The sequence below is a fragment of the Hyperolius riggenbachi genome, chromosome 5 (assembly GCF_040937935.1).
Source record: "Hyperolius riggenbachi isolate aHypRig1 chromosome 5, aHypRig1.pri, whole genome shotgun sequence".
Lineage (NCBI taxonomy): Eukaryota > Metazoa > Chordata > Amphibia > Anura > Hyperoliidae > Hyperolius > Hyperolius riggenbachi.
Window position 1 is genome coordinate 382,767,949 of NC_090650.1, and position 19,363 is coordinate 382,787,311.

The 19,363-nt window shown below is 45.0% G+C and overlaps 1 protein-coding gene across 7 annotated transcripts in view; it reads left to right on the forward strand.

Moving 5' to 3' along the window:
• The window catches only part of LOC137519052 (neural-cadherin-like), a 150,746-nt gene that overhangs the window by 120,847 nt on the left and 10,536 nt on the right, over window positions 1-19,363 (forward strand). For 5 of the 7 annotated variants that reach the window (XM_068237673.1, XM_068237675.1, XM_068237676.1 and 2 more), the window contains 7 exons: window positions 2,002-2,125; window positions 3,590-3,770; window positions 4,988-5,220; window positions 6,546-6,810; window positions 13,038-13,218; window positions 14,623-14,876; window positions 16,850-17,004. In XM_068237673.1, coding sequence (XP_068093774.1) covers window positions 2,002-2,125; window positions 3,590-3,770; window positions 4,988-5,220; window positions 6,546-6,810; window positions 13,038-13,218; window positions 14,623-14,876; window positions 16,850-17,004 — 1,393 coding nt within the window. Of the gene's footprint in view, window positions 1-2,001; window positions 2,126-3,589; window positions 3,771-4,987; window positions 5,221-6,545; window positions 6,811-13,037; window positions 13,219-14,622; window positions 14,877-16,849; window positions 17,005-18,806; window positions 18,933-19,363 lie in introns of those variants that run through there. The other 2 variants (XM_068237677.1, XM_068237674.1) reach the window with 2 other exon arrangements.

Here is a 19,363-nt window from a genome sequence, read left to right on the forward strand (position 1 = left end):
TTTCTACTATGCAAAAAAGAAAAACAAAAAGCAGGGCTAATGCTGGCTAGTTTACCCCTGCCCTGCAATTCTTAATACCACTTGCTGCCAGTAGCGTAGCTAAGAAGCTCCGGGCCCCAGTGCAAGTTTTACATGGGTCCCCCAAGCACTCTATAGATCACAATTGGTACAGCGCACCAAAACCAATCAAGGACAACCACAGTGTTAGAGGTGCAAGAAAGGGATGGGAAACAGTGATCCCTTCTATGAGGCCTGGAACCCACTGAAATCCGCAAACGCAAAACGCAACCGCTAGCGTTTTGTCTGAGCGGTTTGCAAGCGGATTCATGCGCGTTTTTGGTCGTGTTTTGCAACATTGTATTTTTTCCCCAGCGGGTGCCTAGCGTTTTGCGTTTTGCGTTTTTATCCTGATTGGTCCTGTGAATTATTTTTAATTTTGTTACAGTGTGCTGAACCGCAAAACGCTAGCAAAACCGCTCAGTTTAGGTTTTGCTGAGCGTTTCTGCTAGCGTTTCAATACTTTACATTGAAGCGCTAACGCTCCCAAAATGCTGCAGGTCCTGCGTTTGCGTTTCTGGGAAACGCAAACGCTCCTGTGGAAGTTGCCCCATCCATTAACATTAGCCCAGCGTTTTGGCAAACTGCTAGCGTATCGCAGTGCTGCCAAAACGCTGCCAAAAGCGCTCCTGTGGGTTCCAGCCCTTAAAGTGTGTTAGTGATCACTACTATTATCACTACTATTTACTATAGAAGGGAATATTACCAACACAGGACCAGACAAGAACAGAGAGCTAATAATGTAGTTGAGGGTGGGCCTCTTGGGGCCCCTCTGGCCCAATAAGATTTAAGGTGGCCACACACCATACCATTTTTTAAATATCTGTTCAATTCAAGAATTGCAATAAATTTTTCTGACTGATTGTAACATTTCAAGAATATGACCAATGGACCACACACATGTTACATTTTCCCCCAATTATGATAAAAATGATTGGAAACTCTAAGAAAATTGCTAGGGTGTGTATATTAATAAATTAACACTCTAACACACACCATACAATCTTTAGAAAAATTGAAGAAAAATTTCCAGCATTCCGGATCGATAAAAATCGGAAAAAACGGGAAATCCGATCGGATTTTTCAATCGAATGAAAAAACAAAACCTTTCGATTTTTTTCGGGAGATCCGATCATATTTATCGAATTAACGTAAAATCAGATCATTTTATTGTATCGTGTGTGGCCACCTTAAGGATTGCAAATTGTGTACCTGATTGGTGGCTGGTTGGAGGGTCACCCAGACAGGCAATTACATAAGCTGAAAATACCCATTTCTGATTGTTCTGAAAGAAAGTGATTTAAAAATGAACCTCTCCATAAGGGAGGTTTGGAATGGTGCGTGCTGCTGGGGTTGTGGGGGATGGGGGAAGAACCATTATTTACCTATGGAGGGGAGCACCATTACTGGCCCCTGGCCCATATGGAATGCTCCATCTTCACAAGCCGACCAACAGCTTCAGCAGGCATGTTTATTCTCGTCAGGGTTCACGTACACGCTGCGATGCATGCTGGGAGATGCAGTCTGGGAGATGAGAGTACAACTCTGTTCTCACTTCTAACCGGACTACATCGTCTAGTCTGCATCGCAGCATGCGTGGACCCCACTGGAGTAATTTGGGCACCCGCGTCGTGATGTTTATTGGCACCACGGGCACCCACATTTTCCCTCAATGCCACTATTTCCAAACATGTCCAAACATCTGCCAGTAGGGGGCGCCCACATTTCCTGTCCCCTGCAGTCACACTCCATGTTACCGCAAAACGCAAACATTAACAGTAAAAGCGAAGGAGGTTTTTTTTTAGAACAAAAAGTGTCTAGTTGAATCTACCTTGTAGTTTAATTGCTGGAGGTAAATTATACCACATGTCACCAATAATTTCATACTAATAATTTGCTTATTGTACCATGAAATTGTTTCAATATTTGCATTGTCTTTTCCAGATTCCTTAATGTTTACCAGCCTCTGCAGCTTGGGGGACTGAAGGCCGTCCCAGGCAACGTTCACCCATCCACCCGCCTTGGAGGGTTTGCTGGCTGTATCGGAAATCTGCAGATTGATAGCAAGGTAACATGGCGTGTGACGCACGGCCTGATAATTAGAGATGGGACAAACAGTTTGCCTGGCCCTGTGACAAACTGCTTGCCAGCAAACAGTACCTGCCGCTACTTCCAGGCCAGTGAAATCTTTAAGCAATGTGCAGGCGCTGGCCGGCGGTGTGCGTCCTTTATCATGCACCTGCAGCACTCTGCGCATGGAGTTGTCATTGATCATGCGCAGAGTGCTTCTGGCCACATGCGCATGATCAAGGGCGCGCGCTGCAGACCAGCGTCTGTGCATTACTTAAAAACCTTACCAACCCAGAAGTAACGTGTTGACAAGAGTTAGAAACTTTAGTTGCTATCTATGCAAAAGAGCTTCTCTAAGCTCTCTGACCCAACTTGGGTCAGCTACAGTGCTGTTTTCTGAAGCACCTATTTCAACCTGTCTCTCACTGTTTCTTCATCATTTAAAATACAGAGTATAATTTGTAAACTGCAATGATTAGAAAATGATGCAATGCTATAAAAAAAACTATGTAACTGAAAATAAAAATATGAGACTCTTTTCTTTGCTACTAATATTCTATTAATTATCCGTACTACACATACAATTCATTATATCATACGTTTTTTTTCACTTCAGTATAACTTTAAACTCATAACATTATGTTTGCCTAGGCTAGGGCCATCTCTAGAACCCGGGGCAAAAGTAACCTGGCCCCTTTGCCCCACCCTGACCCTCCCTGGCAGCAAAATAACCCCCCAGGGCCCCCAAGTTGGCTGCTAACCCCCCTCCCCCACAGACATTTGATTTGTATTCCTATGCAAATTTGCATCAATGATTTTTCTGCATTTAAAGTTCGAATGGCAGGTCTTCCTATTTTTGTGTGCGATGTGAGATTTATGTTTCAAAGCATGTCAAGAGGAAAGCAGAAAGATTGCAGAAAATGTTGCGATTTGTAAGTTAGATATATGTTTTTTTTTATGTAAATGAACTTCATTGCTATTTATGGAAAAAATAACACACGAATTTTTGATTAAAAAATAACTCAAAAACCGCAAATGCAGAATTGTGCATGCAACAGATTTTATGCATTATACACCAGCATTAGGGATGATCACAGATATGTAAATTGTTCAGAGTTTATGCAAATTTATGCTAATTCTTATGCAAGTATATGCAGCTTGAAAATGGACCAATCAATTTAAACCTGGGTTTAAATTGATTGATCCATTTTCAAACTGCACATATTTGCATAAAAATTTGCATAATTTCAGAGCAATTTGCATCTCATTGATCATCCCTAATTAGCATGAACAGCCTCTAAAAAAAACCCTGGCTATTAATAGCTGTTTCAGATGAGGCCCTGTCCTAGCCTGGTTTTGCACTAAAAATCTATTCAGATATTTTGCTTTGTTTTAAATACCTCACTGTATTTATGAATTATTTTTTTTGTTTAAATAAAAGGACTGCATTGTACATTAATAGGTATATGATTTGGAGCATCCTGTGGATTCGGAAAACAGTCATGCAGGTTGTGCTACATTGGATGAGCAGTGCAGTAACTCTGGGTCGCCACCTTGTGGAGGACATGGATATTGCATTAGTGAATGGTACTCTGCCAAATGTGACTGTCATCCAGGCCACTATGGAAAGCACTGTGATTCAGGTAATTAAGAAGAGATAAACAACGTTCAGTAATTTGAGACTATTTAGACATTAGAACTTGAAAAAACTCCATTAAACATTAAAGTATTCCATTGCTTACCCGCCATCTTCATAGCTCCAACCCAACCTCCTCATTTGGAGATGCACCCTACCACCCCATGTGTCCCTCTCCACACCCCTTAGATTGTAAGCCTATTGTCAGGGCCCTCCTCCCTGTGTTCACTTCTCCACCATGATGTGAACTCAGTGGTTCGTCTGCAATACTTATCCATACATTGTTTCATCGCTATTTTGTGTTCCATTGTTGAACGCCAGTCCCGTCACTAGGGCAGTAGATTTGGGGCTTGGTGAGGGTCGCCTGATTCCCTCCCCCCAATGTGCCCACTGCAGAGCTCCAGCCCATCAGGATAGGTGGCACAAGGCACAGGGAGGACTGGCCACTAAGGGGAAGGGAAGCCGTGGCCAAGTCAATCTTCCTGCCACTCTGTACATCAGTGTAATCTTGAGCTGCACCCCTGACCTAAACTGCACCCCTGACTCCTGACCTATACAGCACAGCATAATCACGCTGTCACAGATGTCACCAATCGCAAACATCAAAGTGCCCGGCCACTGACGGACCACCCAGGAACCTGACACAGACTGGGTCGGAGGGGAAGAGACCAGGGAGCATGTGAGGTCTGATGGAGTGTCTGATGTCATAGGTGTGGGCTAACACTTGCTGCATGTCATATGTGTAGGGTAAATCTTGCAGCATATTATCTGTGCGGGGTAATACTTGGTGCATGTCATATGTGTGGGATAACACTTGCAGCATATTATCTGTGTGGGGTAACACTTGGTGCATGTCACATGTGTGTCCTAACACTTTCTGCATATCATGAGTGGGGTAACACTTGCTGCATGTTATATGTGTGAAGTAACATGACTTTATTCAGTACAGGAGTAGATACTCAATCAGTAGTGACATGCCAAAACACCTAACAGTCAAGATTTCAAGCATTGATACAAGTCCCCTTCAAAGGCCAAGTAAAAAAACAGCAATACTGGAAAATGCATCCTGGATACTATAATATCCCTGTGTAACATGTGTTTAATGTTGTAATGTCTTTCCTGTTTATTGTACAGCACTGCACAATATGTTATGCTGTATATTACGTTTATTAATAAAAATAATACCCACCTAGATATATATGATTCTACCTTTAATACTTGTAGAGAGATCACAATGCGTCTGCGGCGTTCTGCGCACCGAAGTTTTGATACGTGTACGATGTGTGTTAGTTCTGCAGGAATGGAACTTTGAGAAAGGGAGTTGGATTCACTACAAGATTCATCATTCTCTCAGCATGCTTTCTACTCACATACAACTTATGCTTCGAACACGAGTGTCTTCTGCCACCATCCTCCACCTGACTTCCCGGGACAGGTCCTCTTCACTGAAGCTTGAGGTAAGACACAATAAGGTTTTTTTTTTTTCAGTAGTCTCATAAGTGCTGTGGCACTAGGTGTGTTGTACTAGTGTCTGCTAGAGTGCTGTGACAATACAGGTGCTGTATTAAAGAGAAACCGTAACCAAGAATTGAACTTCATCCCAATAAGTAGGTGATACCCCCTTTCCCATGAGAAAGCTATTCCTTTTCACAAACGGATCATCAGGGGGCTCTGTATGGCTGATATTGGGGTGAAACCCCTCCCACAGTGTGATGTCAGGACCATGGTTCTGACATCACACTGTGGGAGCCTTGTTGCATTGTGGGAAATAACAGCTGATTCCAACTGCCAAAAAAGCAAGCAGCTTCTCCTTCCACTGACATCACCTGCCAGCGGTAAAAATTTCACCATGTGATAAATGTCAGAATGTAAATCAGGGAGAGGAAAGATCTTACAATGGGCAAACACTGACTAAATCATTTATACACAATTATTGTGTTTATTACATTATTTTCACTGGAGTGGAAGCCTCAGAGAGTGCTGCGGCAATAGAAGGTGCTGTAGTGAAGCTGTAGAGAGTGCTGTGGCAATAGAAGGTGCTGTAGTGAAGTCTCAGAGAGTGCTGTGGCAATAGAAGGTGCTGTAGTGAAGCCTCAGAGAGTGCTGTGGCAATAGAAGGTGCTGTAGTGAAGCTGTAGAGAGTGCTGTGGCAATAGAAGGTGCTGTAGTGAAGCCTCAGAGAGTGCTGTGGCAATAGAAGGTGCTGTAGTGAAGCTGTAGAGAGTGCTGTGGCAATAGAGGTGCTGTTCTTAAAGAGACACTGAAGCGAAAAAAAAATTATGATATTATGATTTGTATGTGTAGTACAGCTAAGAAATAAAACATTAAGATCAGATACATCAGTCTTCCAGTACAGGAAGAGTTGAGAAACTCCAGTTGTTATCTCTATGCAAACAAGCCATTAAGCTCTCCGACTAAGTTAGTCGTGGAGAGGGCTGTTATCTGACTTTTATTATCTCAACTGTAAGTGAACTGTTTACTTTTCCTCTGCTAGAGGAGAGGTCATTACTTCACAGACTGCTCTGAAAGACTCATTTTGAATGCTGAGTGTTGTGTAATCTGCACATATTATAGAATGATGCAATGTTAGAAAAAACACTATATACCTGAAAATAAAAGTATGAGAATATTTTCTTTGCTGCTAATCTTCTAGTAATTATTCATAGTACACAACCAATTCACTATATCATATATTTTTTTTTCGCTTCAGTGTCTCTTTAAGCTTCTTAGAGTGCCTGTAACCTGTAAAAACAATTAGTGTGTGATCCTGTGCCCCCTGCAGATTTGTGGAGGACACTTCGCGATTCGTTTCAACTTTGGAGAGCGCAGTCATGTGACCAGGCTTCCAGACCTGCGGATAGACCATGGGCAGTGGACGTTGCTGAGCTTGGAGCGCTATGGCAATTCATTCACACTTCGTATTGAGGGAGGAGGTGGCACCCGAGAAGTGACCGCTACTGTGGGGAGGAACAAACTATTCAGCATTGACTCCTCCAGTATCATGTTAGGAAACAGCTTACCACAGCAAGCTGAGAACGATTTTCAAGGTAGGTTGTTCATACAGAACGTCATAAAATAGGTGTGGTCACTTTATGTTCCAATTGTGCATATTTTGTAACTATTGTCACAAATAGCTTGTTTACTTGTGTTGATGTTATAAAAATGTAAGTTGGGCTTTCACTCTGGTGAAAAGTACCATTGCCAAATACATTTAATGAAAGGGTTTTCACTCTGAAGTTACAAAAAATGGTCATGGGCGTCCGCAGAAAATTTTCCAGGGAGGGGGGGGGGGGGGGGGGGGGCAAAAAGGGGGGAGGAAGAAGTGGGGCGGCGCGTGCATTGTGCCGCGCCAAGATTTTGGGGCGGAGTTAAGTGGGGCTACGTGGGGCTGGTGCGCCACGGCAAAAAATGGGTGTGGTCATGAACCACAATGTGGGTGTGGTCGTAGGTGGAGACAAGTTTACATGAACTTAGCAATGGAGGGTAATTAGATTAGGACAGTGGTGGCGAACCTTTTGAAGGTTGAGTGCCCAAACTGCAACCAAAAAGTCACTTTACTATTGCAAAGTGCCAACTGCAATTTAAACTAAATACAAACGTCTTAACTCATACATGAACATTATGGAAAATTCAAGTTGAAAATAAACTGTGAAGATAAACAATTTCACCCATCTGACTCCAGAACCTCCCAGTTTTATTTTCGGTTTTAAAAAGCTAAAAAAGTAGGTTTAATGCTATTGTCTCATATGATGATGATTCAGCTTTTTCCATAGTCTCGCAGTTAGCAATCATGTGACCCCCAACAAGACAAATTCAGCAATCATGAGGCCTCCCCATCAAGACAAATTCAGCAATCATGAGGCCCCCAACATGACCAACTCAGCAATCATGAGGCCCCCATTAAGACAAATTCAGCAATCATGAGGCCCCCAACATGACCAACTCAGCAATCGTGAGGCCCCCAACAAGACAAATTCAGCAATCATGAGGCCCTCAACAAGACAAATTCAGCAATCATGAGGCCCCCAACAAGACAAATTCAGTAACCATGAGGCCCTCAACAAGACAAATTCAGCAGTCATGAGGCACATAAATAGACAGCATTTCACATACATAGGCAGAATGCCCCCTTAATATGGTAGACACCTCTCACCTGGCAGCAGTTCCTCAAAATACACTCAATCTGACAGCAGTGGTTCTCCAAAAATAGGTAGCCCCAGGTCTATAGGTGTCCCCAGAATAGGTGGCCAGCGGTAGAGATGTCCCCAGAACAGGTAGCCAGGGGTAGAGATGTCCCCAGAATAGGTAGCCAGGAGTATATGTAGGCAGGGGTATATGTGCCCAGTATATGTAGCCAGAGGTACAGTATATGTAGCCAGGGGTATATGTGCCCAGTATATGTAGCCAGGGGTATATGTGCCCAGTATATGTAGCCAGGGGTATATGTGCCCAGTACATGTAGCCAGGGGTATATGTGCCCAGTACATGTAGCCAGGGGTATATGTGCCCAGTACATGTAGCCAGGGGTATATGTGCCCAGTACATGTAGCCAGGGGTATATGTGCCCAGTATATGTAGCCAGGGGTATATGTGCCCAGTATATGTAGCCAGGGGTATATGTGCCCAGTATATGTAGCCAGGGGTATATGTGCCCAGTATATGTAGCCAGGGGTATATGAACCCAGTTATATATGCCCAGTATATGTAGCCAGGGGTATATGTGCCCAGTATATGTAGCCAGGGGTATATGTGCCCAGTATATGTAGCCAGGGGTATATGTGCCCAGTATATGAAGTCAGGGGTATATGTGCCCAGTATAAATTAGTATTTAGTATAAATATATATTTAAAAATTGTGAGAAAAAAGTGATATGGTGAGGAAAAAACAAAGAGACATCACATAAACAAACCTTTACTATGGGACAATGAACAATAAAGCTGCATTAAATTGAATAGTAGTGTGACGTCACAAAGAGGTGAGTGAGTCACACTAGGAAGTAATCTGAGTTCCCTATAAAGAGATAGACGTAGCAACCTTAAGCCACGCCCTGATGAAGCGTCATGTGACGCGAAACTGGTCGGTGGGAGGAGCCTGATCCCACACCACACCGTACTAGCGTCCCCCGCCACCTTACGCTGACACAGCTAGCCGGCAAGAATAAACACTGATCGCAAGGTCTGACAGAGTGATGGCAGCCGAGTGCTAACAACCCAATAACAGGGGGACACTGTATGCGGTGGCACTGGGGTGAAGCATTGGGAGGCACTAGGAGAAAATCAAGCTCCCATACAAGGAACACATCTGACATGTGACCAACTATTAACAGTGACAGCTACAGACTATCCGGAGAAAAAAAAGCGCTCTGGCACCCAGCTGGGAGAAGCTATACCCTGTGGACTAACGCAAGTATAATGATTTATGATTAACACTGGAGGAAAGATGTCTGGGCAGCAATGTCTCTATGTGGCTTGCAAAGTCTACTAACCTGCTGTTTTGTGCTTAAAGAGAAACTCCAACCAAGAATTGAACTTTATCCCAATCAGTAGCTGATATCCCTTTTTACATGAGAAATAGAATGATTTTCACAAACAGACCATCAGGGGGCGCTGTGTGACTAATTTTGTGCTGAAAACCCTCCCACAAGAGGCTCTGAATACCGCAGTACTCTGGGCAAACTGCCACAATATAACAATGTTCACAGACAGGAAATGGCTGTTTAAAGCTGTCTGTAACAGCCAGAGCAGCTAGAAACCGCTACATAACTTGCCCACAGTAACAATGTCACCATGTAATACATGTCAGAATGTGAATCTGGGAGAGGGAAGATTTTACAATGAGCAAACACTGACTAAATCATTTATACATAATTATTGTAGAAATGAAGCACTTTTTTTATTAAATTATTTTCACTGGAGTTCCTCTTTAAGCCGGCTAATACAATTTTACTGCAGCTTTGTGCTTCATATTTTGAAAGGATTTATCCCCATAAGGGGGAGGCAGCTGCTTTGTGCTTGGTGGTGCGCTGTTGGATGACAGTTAGGTGGTCTGAGCTTGAGTGCATGGAGCACAGAAGTCCGAGGACAGACTCCATGCACGCAAGCCTGGCATCTATTGAGGGGTAATGTGGGCAGGCTCTGGTGGTTTTTAATGTAAGAACTTTCTGCGCAGAAAGAAGTTTTTTAATTAACACGTGTGCATTGGTTCCTTAAAGTAACCTTTTTGTGACTTGATCAAAGTGTGTGAAATAAAGTTGTTATTGTTTGAACCAAGATAAAATAGAGCATGAGGCCATTTAATATTTGCTTTGCTATTGTATATGTGCCCAGTGTATGTAGCCAGGGGTATATGTGCCCAGTATATGTAGCCAGGGGTATATGTGCCTAGTATATGTAGCCAGGGGTATATGTTCCCAGTATATGTAGGCAGGAGAGGGGTATATATCCCCAGAATAAGTAGCCAGGTGTGCCCCTAGCAGGAGGGGAGCAGCGCAGAGAAGAGGGAGAGCTATGGGCACAGTGGGGAAGGGCGGACGTCTCCCCCCCCCTTCCCTCACCTTAGGGGGCTCCCCCTCCCTCGCTCTGCCCTCCGGAACGAAGTGTTGTGCAGCGGCTTGGCAGCGGGCGGAACTTACCTCCGTCTCGTTCAGGCGGCGGATGGATTTGCCGCTAGTCTGGTCTGGTCCAGACCAGCGGCACCAGAACTTCCGGCGCTTGGAGCGAGACGGAGGTGAGTCCCGCCCGCTGCCAAGCCGCTGCACAAAACTTCGTTCCGGAGGGGAGAGGGAGGGAGGGAGCGCCGCCTAAGGTAAGGGAAGGAGGGGGGGGGGAGACATCCGCCCCATAGCTCTCCCTCTTCTCTGCGCTGCTCCCCTCCTGCTGGCTGCACGGGCACCCGGGGGGGGGGGGGGGGGGCAGCGGGCGGCCAGGGTCGGGCAATGGGGCATACGTCCGAATTTGCCATATGTGCGGACGCCCATGAAAATGGTATAACCTGGTAAAGGTCAAAGCTGGCTACAATCAAACACAAGATTACATTTCAGATAGAGCCTAAAGGCAAGCGATATTGAGACAGGTGACGAAGCCCCCGACGCTGTCCCCCCCTAACGTTCAATGTGCTTCCCCCCCCCCCTCCCTCCAGGGCCCAGGTGAGGTGGTGCTAGGAGGTACTTAGGGATGCTGCTGCCCCAATGAGGAAACCCTACTGCCAGCCTGCTCATTCAGGCATGCAAGGATGGTTCTGCGACCAGCAGGGACATGCAGCTGCAGTATAGATATAACAATAGTCAGATAACTAGAATCCTGCACAGTAATGCTCAGAGTCGGGACATGGTCCTCCAGAACCCAAGGCTGATACACCAAAGTGCACCCCTCCATCCCTCCCACCCCAGCCGTCACACACTGATTGCTATTAGACTAAGAGGTGCCCCAGGGCCCCCAACACCTTAATGTCTAGTTATCTGGCTTGCAGTTACTGCCAGGTATCCCCTTTTCTTATTTCTCTGTGCTTCAAACACAATAGGGGAATGATAGCTGAGTGAGCTGTGCACCCCCTCCTACACTGTGCCCTGAGGCTGGAGCCTCTCTCGCCTCTGCCTCAGCCCGGCCCTGGTAATGCTTCTTAATAGCCAGGCTATGGACAGGGCCGGTTCAAGTAACAATTGGGCCCTAGGGCAAAATTAGCCTGGGGGCCCTCCAACAGACACCCACCGACCAAAACACGTCATTAGAGGCCCTTTGTTGCAGCCAAATTTCCCTCCTGGGCCCCTGAGCTGGCTGCTGACCCTCCCCCAATCACCTCCCAACTTAACAGACTCTGCAGAGTCCCTGGGGAGCAACAGTTAAGATGGGGGGAGGGACACCTTGGGGCCCCTACAGGCTCTGGGGCCCTGGGGCAATTGCCCATTTTTTCCTATGGTAGCTCCGGATGCCATAAAACAGCCGTTGCAGCTCATCCACACTTTGCTGTATGTTACAGTCAATGAAAAATATATTTCTCTGCAAACGTAAATGCACATTCTGTCCGGTTACACACTGCATGTCTTGCGTTATTCCAACGGATTTCTCGCACTGCACTGCTAACATGCTGATGTCAATGTACAATTACAATATACATGATGCAATTATATTGTCCAACACAACGCACTGCAATTCACTAGTAATGGTGCAGTTCTTAGGATGTGAGATCGGTCCAAACTCTTCAGGGCCGGTTCTAGAAACAATGGGGCCCCAGGTCAAAATTTGCATGGGGGCCACTCATAAGACACCCCCTAACCAAAAAGCAGCATTAGGGACTCTTTTGTTGCAGCCAAATATCCATCCTGGGCCGCTGAGCCGGCTGCTGACCCCTCCCTTCCAATCACTTCCCAGCGTAATTGTGCTCCCAGAGGCCCCTACAGAGTCTTTAATAGTGTAGTGTCTAAATTGCCCGCCAGCACAGGTGATACGCTACTCTGCCAAAGACTCTGCAGAGGCCCTGGGGAGCAACAGTTAAGATGGGAGAGACGCCTTGGGGGCCCTTACAGGCTCTGGGGCCCTGGGGCGATTGCCACCCTTGCCTCTATGGTAGCGCCGGACCTGATACTCTTTACACAGCGGCACGCCTGCTGATAGCAGCCAATGGTTACTTACCAATTTGAAAATAAAAAAGTCAGATACTCACCTAAGGAGAGGGAAGGCTCGGTCCTAATGAGCCTTCCCTCTCCTCTCCCGGTGCCTTTGGTGCTGCGCTGGCTCCCCCGTTCGCTTCCGCCGCCGCAGGGACTTCAGAGGTCTTCGGGAGCACTCGGGCTTCCGAAGATGGGCCGCTCCATACTACGTACGCGCGAGTGCGTCATAGAGGGCGCTCGCGCATGCGTAGTATGGAGCGGCCAGTCTTCGGTAACCCGAGTGCTCCCGAAGGCTTCCGAAACCTCCCTTCGGCTGCGGAAGTGGCAGTATTTGACCAAACTGGTCGAATACTGCTATGGGGGATCCTGCGCGGGATCGGGCACCGGGAGAGGAGAGGGAAGGCTCATTAGGACCGAGCCTTCCCTCTCCTTAGGTGAGTATCTGACTTTTTTATTTTTAAATTGGTAAACATTCACTTTACTCCAGAATGTAACATGTGCTGTTCTGATTTGAAGACTCTCAGGTGTTTATTTCCTCAGTCAGGGAACGCAGTGTTCTCATGTGCCAGCCCAGCTGGACATTAACCATTATTTCTGTTGTGTCCGAGAAATGCAGGTATAATTGTCTGTCATCATCCAGGATTAATAGAGATTGTTCATTGGGCACAGGATGCTTACGGGACGTGCGGATCAATGGCTTGGGGCTGCTGCTGGATGGAGAGGGGAATGAGTACAGCTCGATTGTCGGCTCGCAGGGGATCAGCAGCGAATGCCAGTCTGATGTCTGCAGAAGTCAGCCCTGCCCGTCTCATCTCAACTGTATCGACTTATGGAGGAAGCATGAATGCAGGTACTTTACCTGAACCAGGGGGATCCACTCATATCAGGATACAGCAGATACCGTATCTTTGCTGTCACTAACTGTTCCACACACAGGCACATATTCAGGCCCCGATTTACCTCACAGAAGCCTATAGGCACAGATGTCCTGGCACCCTAGACCTCACCCCCCCCCCACAAATCTACAAACCCCCACCGAACCGCACCTCGAGTGTGCTGACTGGCCCAGCTGTCACTTCTCCCATACTTCCCTTGCCCCTCATACAGGTGTCCCGTAGTATTAAGTAGCCTGAGGTATCCTCAGTATTAAGTTGCCCCTCACTGAAGAGAGATCTGGTCAGTGGAATTATTATTGGTGTACACTTACTATCTCCTTGGCTTGCACTATTTGGTCAAGGCCTGAGTGAGTAACCTCTCATTTACACTCTGCATAGGGAAGAAGGGAGGGAGGCACTCAAGGAGCAGAGTGAGCCGCCTTTCTATCATCAGGCGCCTGTAGGCATGTGCCTAATGGTAAATCAGGCCCTGCACATATTGTAATGTCACCACTACATCTTATGGCCTATTTGTAGAAAGACAATTAAAGAGAACCCGTAACAACATATTGTAGAATGCAGTAAATTATTCAGGATACCCACTTTTACGTTAAATATCCTGGCATCAGCATCATCAGAAACACTTCCTATAGCTATATATTGCTGTATATTGTATGTATCCCCGCCCTCCCACTGAGGCTGTTTATTATGCACCACTATATAGAATGAGAGCTTACCTAAACATTTTTTCATATTATTCAAAATCTGTTGGTCCTTAGACTACATGGAGGTGGTACAATTAGCCAGGCATTGGTCAATCAAAATTGGGTGGGTGTACTAGGCTTTAGGCTTGTCATCATGAATGCTAAATTAAAGGGGAACTTCAGCCTAAACAAACATACTGTTATTAAGTTACATTAGTTATGTTAATTATTTATCATTTTCATGGGGGCAGCCATCTTTTTGGTTGAAAGGAGGTGACAAGGAGCGGAAGACACAGTTCCAACTGTCCTGTGTCCTGATCACCCTTCCAAGTTGCTCGCGATAGGCTTCAAATCTCAAATTCAAAATGTAAAAAAAAAAAAATTTGCAACAAAACAGCAGAACAAGAAAAACATCATCAGAAATCCCATCGTGCTTTGCACAGCATCAAGGGAAAAATGCCCGGGCAGTTTTCTTCTGTGCAGCTAAAAATGAGGCTTGGATAAGAAAAACAAAGTTCTGATGCTGTGAAACTGTTAAAGAAACACCAAGCCTTTTCAGTGCTGGTGTGTAGATTTTTAGTCCGGAGGTTCACTTTAAAGTACAATAGGCCCGTTAAACAAAGACATTGTCATGTTTCCATTGGTACATATGTGATAAATGTTCCCTTTGCCCAGATGCCCAGCAGACAAAGTTGAAGTGATGAATAATATGACTGGAGAAAAGCAGTGTCACCCAACACCCTGTACACGATGGACCTGTAAGAATGGGGGCGTATGTGTGCCGCTAACCCAATATAAGTACAACTGTCTGTGCAAGGATGGCTACCGGGGGAAGGTCTGTGAAATTAACCTGGCCAAGGCTGGGAAGATTATCGGGCTGAGCTCAGGGTCCATCTTGGCCATCAGCATGTGTCTTCTTATCTTCATAGGTAAGAGGTTGATTTTTATTTTATGTTTTTATGGTCAAAAGTTGATTGGCTCAAATGTGTTAAATGGGACCTCCATACAAAGCCTGTTTTCCATTATGGATAAAGTGATGAAGAGTAAAACGATTTTTGTGGAGAAATTCCAGCACTTTCTGTAGTGGAGACCGCCTCTGAGAGAACAAAGGTCGATCTTCAGCCCTCGAAGGCCATATCCATGATATTGTTTAGGATGGACTGAGAAATGTGTTCTACCTGATGAACCACACCCTTCCTGATTCAGTCTCATCAATTTATTTGAGCTGTGGCAAAAATGGGTGAGGACCACAGCACTTGAGGACTGGAGTTTGACATCCCTGTGACTTAGAAGACAGTAAATCTGAAAATAGGCAGTAACTACGGAAAATACATTTTTTTTCTGCTTAAAAATTGGGCATAAGAGCCCCTTTATCCAGTGTCATCTTGCATGCACTTTTACCAGCCTAGTGACAGTACTTGAAAAGTGGACAGACACGACTATATCCTTCTGTCAGTTGTATAGAGTGAAATGGTGGTGGTACATTTCTCACAAGAACACTGGACTGCAATGCAGACCTTCCCACAAAGCTATGAAGTTCTGAGCTGGCCACATGACCATTTTAAGGGTATTTTTTTTCATTATAAGCAATTCTTGCCCATTTATAATTATTATTACCTATTACTGTTGTATATTTTTAGAGCGCTGACACCTTCTGCAGCATTTTCCAGAGGCCATAGTCATGTGACAAAAAGGCCCTCACACTCTAATCACTACCACAGTCATAGTCTACGCCAATCATAGTCTAAACTGGGTTATTTTTGGGGAACCAATTCTCTTATCTGTATGTTTTTGAGATGTGGAAGGAAAACTACAGAAACTCTGCTACAGATTTGAATCTGCAAGCTGTGAGTTATATCCACTATGCCACACGTGTATTTGTCGGCTTGAGGTTAAGAAATATTGCAGATCTTAATATTTGTGGTATGATAATTTTTGCATTACCTGCTAAGCTATATCATTGCAAAATAGTGAGACTTCACTCACATAGTGGAAAAGTGAGACTTTTTCCATTTTCCTCTGAGGTGCAGTAATGTTACGCTGAGGTGGCACAATCTTATACCTTATATTACTTTAACTTCAGATGCTACCACTTTCACATTTATAAGAATCCAATGTATTCACCAAATAAGAATAATTTATACATTGAATTGTTTTTGGCACAGACAAGTTTAGTAGCAGCACAAACTGACAAACAGTTATAGTTACTCACAGGCCTGATTCAAGACTTTCAGATGAAGCAAACTTTGGAGGATTCCCAAACCAGATCGGCTAATCACAGACGCCTGCTGCTTCTTTTGCTAACCTATCAGATGTCACTGCTACTGATCAAGTTCAGTGATTTGCCCAATGACATTGCCGTGGTCCTGCCCATGAGACCATCAGCACCAGTTAGCAAAAAGAGCAGCAAGCGGATGTAATTGACCGATCTGGTACCAGCACCCCTGCCTGATTGGTGACGTGCCAAAGCTTACTCTCTGACTGGCCGTGGTAATCTCTCGCTGGTGATGTAGTTTTACTGTAGCATGCCTCGATAAGAGTCATGTATAGACACCTCACCTGCAAGTAGATTGAGAAGCAGTTGCCTGGGTGGGACAGGTCTTTTGCTATCCTGATGGCCTTGGAACGCAGACTGGAGGAAATCGAATGATAGGAGAGGGGTGCCGATGACTTCTCCGCAGTGTTGATGATCCTCTCTTCTGTGTTGATGACCCTTTGTACTTTTTATTGTTATTTTTAATGTAATGAATTAATATTTCACTTTCTTTTATGATGGATCATTAGATCACCTTCATGTAAGATGGAGAGTGTTCCATTCCAATCTGAAATTGACCAGTGCACCACTTTAATTTGAGTCTATTCATGTTCTACCTCTATTCACGGCTTTATATTGTTCTTGCAGCTTTGTTGGTCTCATACACTGTATGGAGTCAATGGGGGAGGTCAAAGTTCCGTAAAGGAGGAGTTTATCATATTCCCGCTGAGCATGAGAGCTGGGAGGACGTCCGAGGGAATGTTCTGAACTATAATGAGGAGGGAGGAGGAGAACATGACCAGGTACGTCACTGGAACCTCTTCATCTCATGTAAGATGTGTGACTAATGACGGCACAGTAAATGTATAAGTGGGAAGGCAAAAGTAACCTTTCCTAATAACGTTCTGCCATTAATGGTATATCAGATGTTTAATTAGGTTGTTACTAAAGAAATGTTATACGAAAAGTAGTATTAAAGTTGAACCCAATGCACAACAAACCACACATATCCAACCAATCTTGGGGAATGGTGATCAGCTGCTAAGCATTCCTTTTTTTTTAAACCCTTTTTCTCTCACCTCTGCATAGTTCTGTACATGTTCTTTAACTGAGTTAATGTACTGTGTTAGACGCAACACTCACCTAGCTAAAGAAAATGAGGTAAATTGATCCAAACCAGTGCAAAGAAGAGTAGAGCAGAACTGGAGTAAAGCAAAAGCAGAAGTAGAGCAGTTGTTCAGATCAACCAATCAAAATCCTTGATCTAGGCATCTGTTCTGCATTTGCACCAGTTTTACTTCAATGTGCTGGTCTGATCATGCTTTGCACAACCTGTTGGCTAATGGATGTCTATGCTGAGCTACAGTCATGATTCACAGTCAGAAGTTACATGAAGTTGATGATCAAAGATCTTCATATAGCTAATACCATGTCAGTCCCTGTTTGGTAGCCAGGTGACAAGCTGGGTGGTCCCCATTAGGCTAATTTAGACCAGAAGGTGAAGATTCCTCTACTATGGATGTAATACTGTGTTTACTGTGTATCCCGGTAAGGGAATGGTTGCACAAACTACAGTCATAGTACTACAATAGAGTGTTCTATCTCCCCCTCCCCCCTCCATTTATCTGATCTGGAGGGGTATTTCTTTTTTTCCTTTCAGAGCTGCACCAGGATGTACTTGTTGTATTTTTTTATGGTAAAAACTCAAAATGTACCTGTTAAAAAAAGGCAGTTGCCATACATGTGGCTAGGAGTCAACGTACACTTGAAGCGTTATATAAAAAAAAGTTGGATATTTTTCTCAGTAGTGGAAACCTCTGGCTGGTCCAGAGACTTCCCGGTTACTCTCCACTGTCCACTGTTCCAGTTCCAGCGGAGGGTCCCTCTAAGCTCTTACTAATATAATCTATTTTTAATGGCTGTGCTCCCGTCAGTGGATGAGAGCATGCTGACTGGGCTTGTGCGAGTAAGATCCATGCATGCCAAGTAGAAGGAGGTTGCTCGTATATAGCTTTTTTCCACCATGGATGAGCACTTTGTTCTACTGGGCATGCGCGGTCCTTATTCATTCCAATTCAGAATGTGCCTGTCCGCACCCGGAAACATGGCTGGAAGAAACTGTGTCAGGCTGGTGCTGCTGACTTGTGAGAGCTGCCACCCTATTTTGTGTTGACCAACTCCCTACTGCTACAGCCCCACCCATAACTCCACTGGTTACCTTATGCCTTGGCTACCTCAGGGCCACATACTGTTTTTGCCAACAAGCCTGCTTCCAGATCTTCTGCCGCAAAGAGCATGCTCTCCCTCCATTTCTGCTCTTTCTCCCAGGTTTCAGATCTTCCATCTTTAGGTACCATATAGTGAAGTTTTATTGGAACTGGAGTTTAGGTGCTTTCTATGCTTTCTCTTATCTGTTTGCTTAAGGATTGTTAGGACATTTCACCAGTGCCCGAGTAACAAGTATGGTTGTCCTCCCAAGGTTGTTGTACTATTACAGACAAAGTATCTTATTTTCTGATCCTGGTCTGCTACCCATCCTTATTCTGGCTTGTCTACTAGCTTCCTGTTGTTTGCATCCTACCCTGACCTTCGCCTTGTTCCACAGGAAACCTTTTGCCTGCCATTCCTGTGCCAACCACATAGCCATGCTGTCATCGGCTGACACCCAGACCAGGCCATCCAGATAGGTGACATGGAGATGCCACCTTCAATACTTGATCCAAATCAGTTTTCCAAGGCTACGGACCCTGCTGAAGTGCCATTTCCCGACTCCATGGAGGATTTGTCTCAGCACGATAGCGTCAAGAGGTAGCCAAAATAACATTATGGACTTCCTGGAGAAGTGTATGGATGGTGTGAACAAGGTCCAAATTGCTGTCAGGAATGCCACAGTACTGGTGCATGACTCCATGGCACCTGCTATAGTTCCAGCTGTAACCTCTCCCTCAACATCTTCACATTCTATGCTTCATATCCTGACCCCACTTTGCTATTCCAGTGATCCCAAGCTCTGTCAAGGCTTCATCAACCAGTGCCCGATTTATTTTGAGTTGCAATTGTAGAACCATTGAACAGTGTGCACCAAGATGGCATTCTTGATTTCCCTTTTGCATTGAAAAGCCTTAGCTTGGGCCTCATCACTCAAGTGACCTGGTCCTGAAC